The following is an 11,149-nucleotide window of genomic DNA, read 5'->3' as shown; positions in this document are numbered from 1 at the left end:
ACCAGTGCTATTTTTATATTTTTAGCAAAAGAATTGCACTGAGGGAACATGGACTACAATTACAGATGTAGTTGAAATTGTACACTGAAATTTTCAAGGACTTTTTTTTTCTTGAGCAAAGGAGGTGCAAAAAGAAAATCTGTATTATTATTATTATTATTATTATTAAATTCTGTCAACCTACATTAATGACAGCTTTGATGTCAAGAACAGCTTTGTATTATCAATCAGGACGTCAAATATATACATCACCTCGATCAAGGCATTTATATATAAAATTGCATTCATTATTATTATTATTATTATTATATTGACAATGTCTCATAGTTTTATACTATTGAAATTACTGTAAATAGTTATTCTGTATGAACTGTACATATTGCACTCAGAGTTACATTTTTTACATTTATTCTGTATATATACCACTTTCAATTAAAATAAAAAGAAATACTCGATTCCTTTACAAATTATTAGGTTACGTACATCATTAAACTAAACAGAAGCCTAAAAAAGAATTCTTAAAAATATATTAGTGCACATTCTATAACGCTGCATAAAGTATTGGAAGACAATAAAATTAATGAACAGTGGTGTCATAAACTTTAAAGAAAAGCTAAAGAATAGGTGCACTGTCAATTCCCTTCTTCAATTTTCCCAATGTTTTATGTGCTGAAAAATGTGATATTTGACACAATGAATGGCCATAAATGTCTCAGATGATGCATTGGATTGGAAATTGGAACTTTTGTTTTCAGACTCAAGCTGCATAATGAGTAGAGGTGGGGATTCTGGAAGTGGGTGTATATTAGGCAGCAAGTGAACGTCATGTCCCTGAAGTTGATGTATTGGAAGCAAAAAAAAAAAAAAAAGGCCAATGTTGCCAGTCTGCAGTGGTCAGACCTTCCAAAAATGGTCCACAGAAGGAGCACTGGTGAACTGGTGACAGGGTCATGGGCAGCCAAGAGATATTTTTGATACAAATGGGAAGCAAAGGCTGGCCTGTGTAATATGATCCAATTATAGAGCTACTGTAGCTCAGACTGCTGAAAACATTAATGCTGGTTCAGAAAGAAAGGTGTTAAAACACTTTGCACATCGCTGTTTGTTGCATGTGAGCCCACGCAGACCTGCGTCCACCGTCAAGAGGGGCCACAATGGGAACGTAAGCATCAAAATTAGACTATGGAGCCATAGAAGAAGGTGGCCCGGTCTGATGAATCACATTTTCGTTGCTAACCTGTAGATGATATGACACCAGGATTTACGATGGAAAGATGATGAGCCAGCGGAGGCAATGCTATGGCCTGGGAAATGTTCTGCAGGAAAATCTTGGGTCTTGACATTCATATGGATACTACTTTGAGACATACCGCCTTCCTGAATGTTGTTGCTGACTTCTTGATGACAACAGTGTTCCCTGATGGCAGTGCCGTCTTTCAGCAGGATAATTTGGAAACACTGTTCAGGAATGGTTTGAGGAACACAGTGAGTCTGAGGTAAGGTTCCAATAGAGCATCTGTGGGATGTGCTGGAAAAGCAAGTCCGATCCATGGAGACTCCACATGGCAACTTATAGGACTTGACAGCTTACAGTGCCAGATACCACAGCATAACTTCAACAGTCTAGTGGAGTCCATGTTTTGACTGTGGACCTACTCTATATTAGAGGGAGGGTCAGAATGTTATGGCTGATTGGTTTATATTTACCTCCTAAACACTTCAGTCAGCATTAACAAGGTAATACATTGATTAATCTAAAACAAATATACAGTAATGTATGTACAGTATATCACAAAATACTGCTTTGTTTACTGATGTTTAACTCAGGATTAAGGAGATCCAAGTAGGAAATCTAAGAAATTCAGAGTGAAACAGTGTGTTAGTTGAGTCTGTAATTTTGCAATGTTATTGTGAACCTTGAGTAACAGTTCAGATGTAATGATTTATTTTCACTTCAGAAAGCTGCAGCAGGTCTTGCTATTACAGACCAGATTTTTTTGGTTTAGCTTAAATTTTTTCGGTTTACCTTAAATGTATCATGCTTGATTTTGCCTTGTAGCACTGGCCTTAAATACAAACCTAGAACTTTGACCTATAGATTCTTAGTTTAGCATATTTCCCTTCATTGGCTCACATTCATCATGAAGGTTGTGTGTTTATAATGTGTGTGTGATGTACAACTGGTAGGGGTGCGTTCTGTTCATTAGTACTCAATGGAGTGCTTTGTTAAGAGTGCCTTCAGCCTGGTGACCTCTTGCTCCTGTAAACAAAACCATGAAGTACATATTAATGCACCGGAGATAAAAGACATTCACTAGCATTTCTTATCCCAATAAAAATGGCCAGGCGGTGGATGCAGACATGGCAGAGAGAAAAATTCTAATAGAAGCAGTAAAAGTTGTCACTCACTCACTTATCGTCTACACCGCTTTATCCTGTATTCAGGGTCGCGGAGACCTGGAGCCTATCCCAGGAGGCTTACGAGGCTGGGTACACCCAGGACAGGGTGCTAATCCATCGCAGGGTGCACACACACACACACACTATGGGCAATTTGGGAACGCCTATTAGTCTAATCTACATGTCTTTGGACTGTGGAAGGAAACCGGATTACCCAGAGGAAACCCACCAAGCGCGGGGGGGAACATGCAGACTCCATGTACACAGAGGTGGGAATCGAACCCAGACCCTGGGGGCGCAAGGCGACTGTGCTAAGTAATTTTTCACAATTAAAAAATAAATTTTTAATAATTTACATAAATATTTTCTCTGCTCTTAAACATTACATAAATTGAAAGTGTAAAACTATAAACACCATGTGGCCATCAATGCTCTCAGCCTCAGGTCACTCGCTCACTCACCAGTGTGACTTTGTGCTCCTTCAGCTCGCTGATTTGATTTTGTAGACCATCATTTTCTTCTTTCAGTTTGTTCACTTTGTGATCAGCTTGACTCTTCACTGACATCATAATACCTAAAGGAGAAAAAAATGTATAAAAGGAATCGATATTGGGCATCGTTTAAACAAAGTGTATGTGTGTTGTTGAAGTTTGAAGAGTTGTGTGTTATATTTCAGATTTTTTGAGCTTAGGTTGAATCTCAGTGATCTAGAACCACTGTGTGACAATTTTTTTTTTTCTAACGATATTTTGTGCTGAGATGATGGTTTTGGACAATGTTAATACATTAAATGATATGGGCAATAGTTTGTGGACACCTGACTATATACACCTTGTCCTTAATGTCTCTGAATGCTGTATAATTCAAACTTCCCTTCAACTAAACTAGAACTAAAAGACACGAGTCTATTCCAACATAAAACCCGATGCACGTATATTATATAAAGCCATAAATTTATACATAAGACATAACTGTATTATCTATTAATCACTAACTAGGATCGTTGTAGTTTAATTGGTCACAAGAAAAATTCGTTAACAGGGACGCCGTGTAGGAAAGCCGTTCGTCAGCATCGGTTTGCGATGTTAAACACCTTCTTTGGTTAAGGAGGAGTGCATTTTGGTTTCAGAAAGTAAACAGTACGACGCTAAACAAATAAATCGAAATAGCTTTTGTTCCTTTAACCATGTGAGCCGTACCATTAATGATCCTGGCCACCCTCCACAGCCTGAGCAGGATGAGCAGGCCCATGCCGTCAAAGGCGTTTTCTTTGGAGATGTACACGATGTCCAGGATGAAGGACACGATCACGACGATCGCGTCAAACACCTCAAACTTGTGGTGAAAGAACTCGAGCCGATAGGCGTACAGCTTGAAGCCCAGCTCCACCATGAAGAAGGTGAGCAGCGCCAAGCTGAGATAGTGAAACACCTGCAGAATGGCAAAAGGAGGAACTACTGATGAGGATTTTACTCTCTGGTTATAAAAGGAGACTTTGGATCTTGCTTCAGCTCACCTGTGGAGCGATGTGATGCTCGTCCGCTTTGATTATAGACAGGTCTAAGAGCAGCTCGCACAGCACAAATAAGGCATCCAGGATCACCAGGCACACAACAGTTACCTAGAGCACAAAAAAAAATTAAATAATAATAATAACTGACATTATTAACAATTATGGTTTCTGTACTACTGTAGCTTTATAGTATGAAATATAAGAGAAGGAAGGTTAATTCTTTAGTTTTAATAAGGCTTTTTTATAGCTAATTAGTAACCTCATACACTTTGATGATCTGTCAACAAGCTCTCATATTCATAAAAGTTATTGCAGTGTGTCGACGGTGTGGGCAGACGTGTGCGGACGTGCAATGTCATGCAGATCACAATGCCCTTGGATAGCGGTCCTCTGAGTTTAATCCGAAGTTTAGGCTTCAGCTCTTCCTGATAATGTTCCAAATCTTGCCCTTGAGAATGCCAGAAAACTGTAAGCGTTGATGAATTTTCCATCTGATGCTCGACTTTTTCTTTTTCTTGGTTGGTGATTAAGAATGTTTTCATTCCATACACTACATACATGTACGTAGTGAGGAATCCGTGTCTCGTCACCGGTGATGATTCTCTTTCACCTTTCTTAGAGTATCCAAACAGAGTTGTTCTGGCACCAGGTACACCCTCAGACCCCAAAAACAAACAAAACTAATCGCACTGCTCTTCTTTTGTGCAAATCACAAGCGAGATGTCCATTTTTGCATGCAGCGCAGTTACATATGAACTGATATAACACGTTCACACCTGCAGAGCAGTGACTAGAGAGACTGTGGACTTGGACGGAAAGCACTACATTGTGAATTGGTTGGTACGAATGTTCATGGAACGGCTTTTTAAGGATATTAGACCTTCATGAACTGAATTTAACTAAAATGCATGATACATATACAGCAGCCATTTACCCATTCCAGTTTCTTCACATCTTGATCAGTAATTGAGCCAAAATACAAAAAAAAAACTAATTTCTTTTCATGTGTATGCTCTGTTTTAATCAACATTAAATACACAGATAATCCAATACTGAGTTCATAAATCTTAAAAGCAATCACTACTGTTATTATATTTTTATATTGCTGCAATTTGTGTTTCTATAATCTCCACAGAAATTCCTTTTCCACTTTTGTGAATAAAAGCTTCTGATTTTAGAATATGATGTAAAGCCGTGCTGAATGTCTCAGTTACCTGAAATTTCTCTGTACTGAAGAGACGTTTCAGAGCGTCTCTGAACGTCAGCTGTCCAGCCGGTTGCTTTGCAGCCTCCAGGTCTTCGCTAACCTTGTGTAGCTGTTCCACATTCCACGTGGTGATGGGACGGTGGTTGTCGCCCACCGCCGTGAAAAACCTCAAACAACGCACCATGGTCGATCCAAAGCGGCCACTCGCCAACTAACAGCTATAAAGCTTTGTATGAGAAAAGAGATAACATCTTCAGTGCATTTAGCTCAGCCTTGATTTCTAACAAAATGTATACGACAATTTTTTCAGGGACAAATCCTACCTTGATCATTTAAGGATTATTAATTATTTAACTCAAGCCAACAAAACTGCTTCTTTTAGCAAAACATGAGCCTTAAAAGAGCTTACTGGCCTACTTGCCAGGTTTAAACTCTTCAGTCTATTTAGTTGTGTACTCCTATGAGGGGGGGGAAAGGAGAAGCTAATTGTGCATTTTGCTTTCCACACATTTATGTCACAAGAAAATTATGAAATCAAGTTTAGAGGTGCAACATACAGTAAACAAAGCAACACAGGAACTGGAGATATGTTAATGTAGAGGAAGTGCATCCTTTCTATATCAGAGAGCCTGAATGGCTGTGTCTGTGTGTGTGTGTGTATCACTCCCTGGCCACACCAATACCTCCACACATTCATGCAATTATCCAAAACGTCGGCCCTTTTCCTCATTTTCGGCTGTCTGGGTCCTGTGATCCTGTACACACTGTAGCCTACAGACTCTTGGTCTTGGTCGTTCATCCTCTGCAGAGTTTTATGTGTTGTGAGTTTTACGATGCTTTTCTACTCACCATAGTTATAAAGAATGCTTATTTGCTTCCTCTCAGCTCAAAACAGTCTGGACTTTTTTCATCTGCACTGACAGAACTGCTGCTTTTACTGGATGTTTTGTCGTTGCTGTTTTTCTCTTTGTAAATTCTGAAGAATCTTGTGTGAGAAAGATCGAACACGATTGAAGAGTTTCTGAAACACTTAAACCAGACCATCACAGGGATTACATTGTTCCTCATCCTGATGTGAAGATTAACTGAAGCTTTTGACTTTTATCCATGTGATTTGTATAAAACATGCTGCAGCCGGATGATTGGATAATTGCATAAATGTGCTGATGTACACGTCCTCCTAACGTTTCAGAAACAACAATGCAGCGTTTAGTTTTTTTTTTTTTAATGGACTCCAAAGTCCTTCAGAGATTTGTTTTAAGGCACATCCTAGGTCAGTGTTGTTTTAAAAGGACAAAGAAATTGAGCCTGGACTGAGAAACAACAAAACACGCTGTCCTCAATCCTGTCCCGAGATGAAAAACCGACAGGAACAACAAGTTCAACTCCGACTAAAACCTTAAATATAAAGTTCAACGTGTAAAACTATGTCGTTTCCTTTGGTAAATAACCTATTTTCCCATAGACCTTCCATGACTGCTGAGTGAAGTTCAGTACAGCAATCTTTACCATCCTTCCTGGTCTGCAGGAAACTCAACAGGAAGTAAAATAGTTTGTCAAACAGCAGCTCAGGAATTTACACTAGCTATAGTTTCTCTGATGGAACCAGTTTAACTCATAGAGTGTTTCTTTGATTTGTAGATTAAACCATCGATGTTCCTTACACTTTATTTTCTTTGCTTCAGCTACTTCTAAAAAGTTTTCATCTTCTCCTCCTCCTCCTCCTTATTTTTTGGCTTTTCTTACGCTCACACTGAGCTGTGTTTACACCTGCTTTATTTTGTCCAAATGCCTCCCTTCCTTTTCCTTTGATTAAGATAAAACTGATTTTTTTATTGTTTTGTGGCTTAGGTGATCTTCATAGTTCCTCATTTTCTAAGGATGAAAGTAAAATGCATCACTGACTTGAAGCTCGTTTTGGGAAAAACAAGGCAACAGTCAAAGAAGTAACCATGTGGATGATGATCATAGTGTTACAAGCTATTAGTGCATCAATATCCTCATAACTTCATTCACTAAGCACCTTTACCAAGGGTGTAACTTAAACAAGCCATTACTCCAAACCCCTGGTGACCTCTTCCTTACTGTGGTATTAATCAGAGGCCTGTGGTGAGGACGTGCATTGTTGTGTGCACCTGCGAGGAGTGGTGACATACTATATCAATCACTGCAGAATTTTTGAGTTCAAGTGTAACACTTTTTTAGCACAAAGTGTGTTGCGCTGCCTATGATGTTGCATAAGCAAATTATGGTTAGTTAATTTCACGATAGCCTTCACACTACCCAGAATAGTTGCAGAATAGAGTAGTTTGTTTTGCATAGTTTTTTATTTTTTTATTTTGTATATAACACCATTTATTTTACCTTCTAATACCTTTTGTTTTGTCGCATTGGTCTTTTATACAGTTTATATTTATTTACAGTTATTTACTTGCAGTTGTTATGCACTAATTGACCAATTCCTTTTTATCATGATTTTGATAAAAATGTCTTTTGTCGCCTCGCACCTCCAGGGTCCAGGGTCGATTCCCGGCCAGGCTCGATTCCCATCTCTGTGTGCATGGAGTTTGTATGTTCTCCCCGTGCTTGGTGGGTTTCCTCCGAGTACTCCGGTTTCCTTCCACAGTCCAAAGACATGCAGATTAGGCTAATTGGTGTTCCCAAATTGGCCGTAGTGTGTGAATGAGTGTGAGAGTGCGTGTATGTGTGTGCATCCTGTGTGTGTGCCCTAACTCTCCTGGAATAGGCTCCAGGCCCCCCACGACCCAGAATACAGGATAAAGCCGTATAGACGATGAGTGAGTAAATGAGTGAACTGTTTGGTAGCTGCTAAGTAACAGATGATGATTTATTAAAGTAAAAGGTCCCTATTTATAGGCTGTCCATCAAACAAAAGAACTCTGACGCGAAGGGGAACATGTCTAACACGAGGTTTCCCATATGTTACCTGTTAGTAACATTAGCCTTGTAAGTTTCCCTGAAGAAATTCTGTAAACAACAAGCGCATTAGAATTTGTAAGTATTTAAAATGTTTTAAAAAGTGACTGGTCTCATCTGGAGTCAACTTAAAAGAAAAGAAGAAAGAAATCATGCAGACACCACTCTTGTCATAAGACACTGTTGCAAGCATCACTCATATGGCTTCTGTTTGTTTAGATGGAAATTACCTTAAAATTACTTAAAATTTTTCAGTATTTCCTAATTTCCTTAAAATAAAAATTGAACATAAAGCCAGTAAAGCTTCTAATTGTATTCTGTTTGACCATTTCCCTTGCAATTTTCTCTTTTCCTCTAATGTTCATCTCAGTAATCTTTATAAAAACACTGCTTGCTATACAGGCAGATAGTCCTAAATTAAAAATAAAATAACAGCAAACGCAGTACAATCCCTTCCTAACTGTTCTCACAAAGAAGACGTCTACAAATATGGCAGGAAGAAAAGGTGCAACAAACTTTTTCAACTTAAGATACGTAGCTATATTTGGGCAATAAGTGACTTACAGCCGTGATCATTATTTGTGTTTGTCTAGGATTTATTTAATTTGTTCCTCTGGTGCTGATGTTTTTGACACCTGGACTTTCAAAATCTAGCACTCAAAAAGGGCCTGTTCAAAGTATTAATAAATTTTTAACAGATTACACATTTTGGAATTATAAATAATTATGCATTCAAGGGGTGTGTTCGTTCACCTTTTATAACCTTGAACGGGGAATTAATTTATTTTTATATAAAATCGTCTCAACCCAGACAGACTGGTATTCTTAGAGGGATAAACAGATATGTAGCTGCATGTTTTCCCCCTCAGGTCTTTTTCTTTCTTTGTTTTCTTTCACATAAAGTTCAGTGTAGTCTCATTTTCTGACATTGAAAGAACGTCTACCTAATATCTTAAAAGTTAGGATTTCATATTTGAGCCTGTAAGAATTATTTGACATAAAAAGGAGTTATCTCTACTCTCTTGCTCAGTCTTCCCTGCTGTTATCTTCCTGTCTCCTCTTGCATCTGTTCTTAAAGATGTGAATGCTCCAACGCTCACCTTCTCTTTTTCCTTCTCTTTATCTCTTTCTGTCTCCTTCCCCCTCTCCCCCTAACTCGAGCCAACACCTGGTGATTCGTCTCTGGACGGACACCTCTCTGTCCTCCTCTCCTTTGATTCAGTACCTGACCTCATCAATGCTCTACAGAATGAATGGACACGAATTCCCACAGAAACACTCCAGAATCTTCAAGAAGAGTGGAAGCTGTTATAATGGTAGCTGCAAAAGGGGGACCAACTCCATATTAAAGTGTCTTTGAAAACAATATAATTTGGCTAAATACATTTGTCCATAGAGTGTATGAAGACCAAAATCATTTGAGATATAAATTACATGTATAAGAATCTTTTGTTCAGGTTTCGAAACGAAACTCTGGGTTTGTTGGAGCTGTAATTTAACCTGCGACACGGAGTAAGAGCTTGTTAGAGAATCCGTTGAGAGTGACGGTTATTTCATTTATTAAAAAAAAAAAAAGACCTCGCGCAGACTGATCTCGCGCATGTTTCCCTGACATACTCGGTTCGGGATAACACGCTGCGTACGAGTTTAACTTGTTTTTAACTTGTATTTTTCCGACCAATCACAGCCTGACCGTAAACCAGCCCGTCTTGTGGTTATCTCGTGATTTTCTTTCACATTCCCTCACGCTGGCGATCCAAACTTTCCTTTTTACCGCCTGGAGTTCACGTAAAACTACAATATGCCACCAATCAGAACGCACGATTTTAACACGAAACAAACAACGAAATCTCGCAAAACAATGTGTAAAAGGTTTCATTTAGGGTTTAGCTGGGGATCCTAAATACCCGTACATGCACACTTAAAATAATAAGTAAATACATTTAAAAAATAAAAAAAAGCACATCAGTGTTCCTCTACCTACCGGATGTTTGGTTGGTTGGTTGGTTTTCTGCTCCTGTTTCGATTTTTCAACTCCTTTAAAGTGAAATCTTTAGTCTTCAGACCAAACTCTCCATTTGTTTGGAGAAAACCTTGACCCTCCTAAAGACTCCGCCTCTGCCTCTGTGTTTCTTCCTCCAGACTGATCTGAGATCAGCACACTCCAGAGTCATTCACACACTGTACATAATGCTTTCTTTTTAACTCTCTCTCTCTCTCTCTCTCTCATCTTATCAATTATAATAAGAGAATAAGGAGATAATATTGAGGTTCCCTTATGGAGGGGAAAAATCATTTTCTTTTTATTTATCATGTCCCATTGCACAAAAAAATAAATAAAAGAAATCCACTTCAAAATGGTATCAGCTCAACATCCTGCCAGTGATTGAAAAGATTTAAATTTGATGTGGATTCCTGTGCATTTTGTTTTTCAAGGACAAACTCTCAATCATTTATTTTTTCCTTGCCCATTTGTTACGCCGTTTGGTCTGATGTACACAGCTGGTTGTCACTAAAATTGTATAATATACTCACTTACTCACTCACTCATCTTCTATAACGCTTTATCCTGTATACAGGGTCACCAGGAGCCTATCCCAGTGGACTTAGGGCACGAGGCAGGGTACACCCTGGATAAGGGAACAATCCCTCACAGGTCACACACATACACAAACTTACATGCTCATTCACACACTACGGGCAATTTGGGAATGACTATTAGTCTCGTCTTTAGACTGTACGAGGAGGGTGAAGTACTCAGAGGAAACCCACCAAGCATGAGGAGAACATGCAATTTCCATGCACACAGACGCAGAGGTGGGAATCAGACCCGGACCCTGGAAGGCGACAGTGCTGAGATCTCAGGTTAGCACTTTCCTAGACCCTCCACAGTTTGCCTACCGCCCTCAGGTCAGTGTGGATGATGCCATCATTTACCTTTCTCAGCGAACTCTTTCTTACCTGGATACAGCGGGTAGCACTGTGAGAGTCATGTTCTTTGATTTCTCCAGTGCCTTTAACACAATTCTACCTGCACTGCTGCAAGAGAAGCTGGAGAAGATGCATGTCGACATCTCCACAATCTCCCGGAT

General features: G+C 39.1%; 1 protein-coding gene across 1 annotated transcript; it reads right to left on the bottom strand.

Annotated features, from left to right (window-relative positions):
* Positions 1-691: 691 nt before the first annotated feature.
* Positions 692-10,161, bottom strand: hvcn1 (hydrogen voltage-gated channel 1). Its single transcript, XM_053516430.1, has 6 exons — positions 10,042-10,161; positions 5,128-5,348; positions 3,917-4,021; positions 3,600-3,831; positions 2,862-2,974; positions 692-2,260 (listed from the first exon to the last, which is right to left on the bottom strand). The coding sequence occupies exons 2-6, from the start codon at positions 5,302-5,304 to the stop codon at positions 2,204-2,206; spliced, it is 684 nt and encodes a 227-aa protein (XP_053372405.1). The 5' UTR covers positions 5,305-5,348; positions 10,042-10,161; the 3' UTR covers positions 692-2,203.
* Positions 10,162-11,149: the final 988 nt, after the last annotated feature.

This window comes from Clarias gariepinus, chromosome 17 (genome assembly GCF_024256425.1).
Source record: "Clarias gariepinus isolate MV-2021 ecotype Netherlands chromosome 17, CGAR_prim_01v2, whole genome shotgun sequence".
NCBI lineage: Eukaryota > Metazoa > Chordata > Actinopteri > Siluriformes > Clariidae > Clarias > Clarias gariepinus.
The sequence above is the reverse complement of the archived record's forward strand: the minus strand, read 5'-3'. Positions and strand labels throughout refer to the sequence as shown.

Coding starts and splice junctions, on each gene's coding strand:
- hvcn1 (XM_053516430.1), bottom strand. CDS start 5,304: ATGGTGCGTTGTTTGAGGTTTTTCACGGCGGTGGGCGACAACCACCGT. Junction 4,022..5,127: donor TCAGTACAGAGAAATTTCAG/GTAACTGAGACA, acceptor TTTGTGCTCTAG/GTAACTGTTGTGTGCCTGGT. Junction 3,832..3,916: donor AGCATCACATCGCTCCACAG/GTGAGCTGAAGC, acceptor GCCATTCTGCAG/GTGTTTCACTATCTCAGCTT.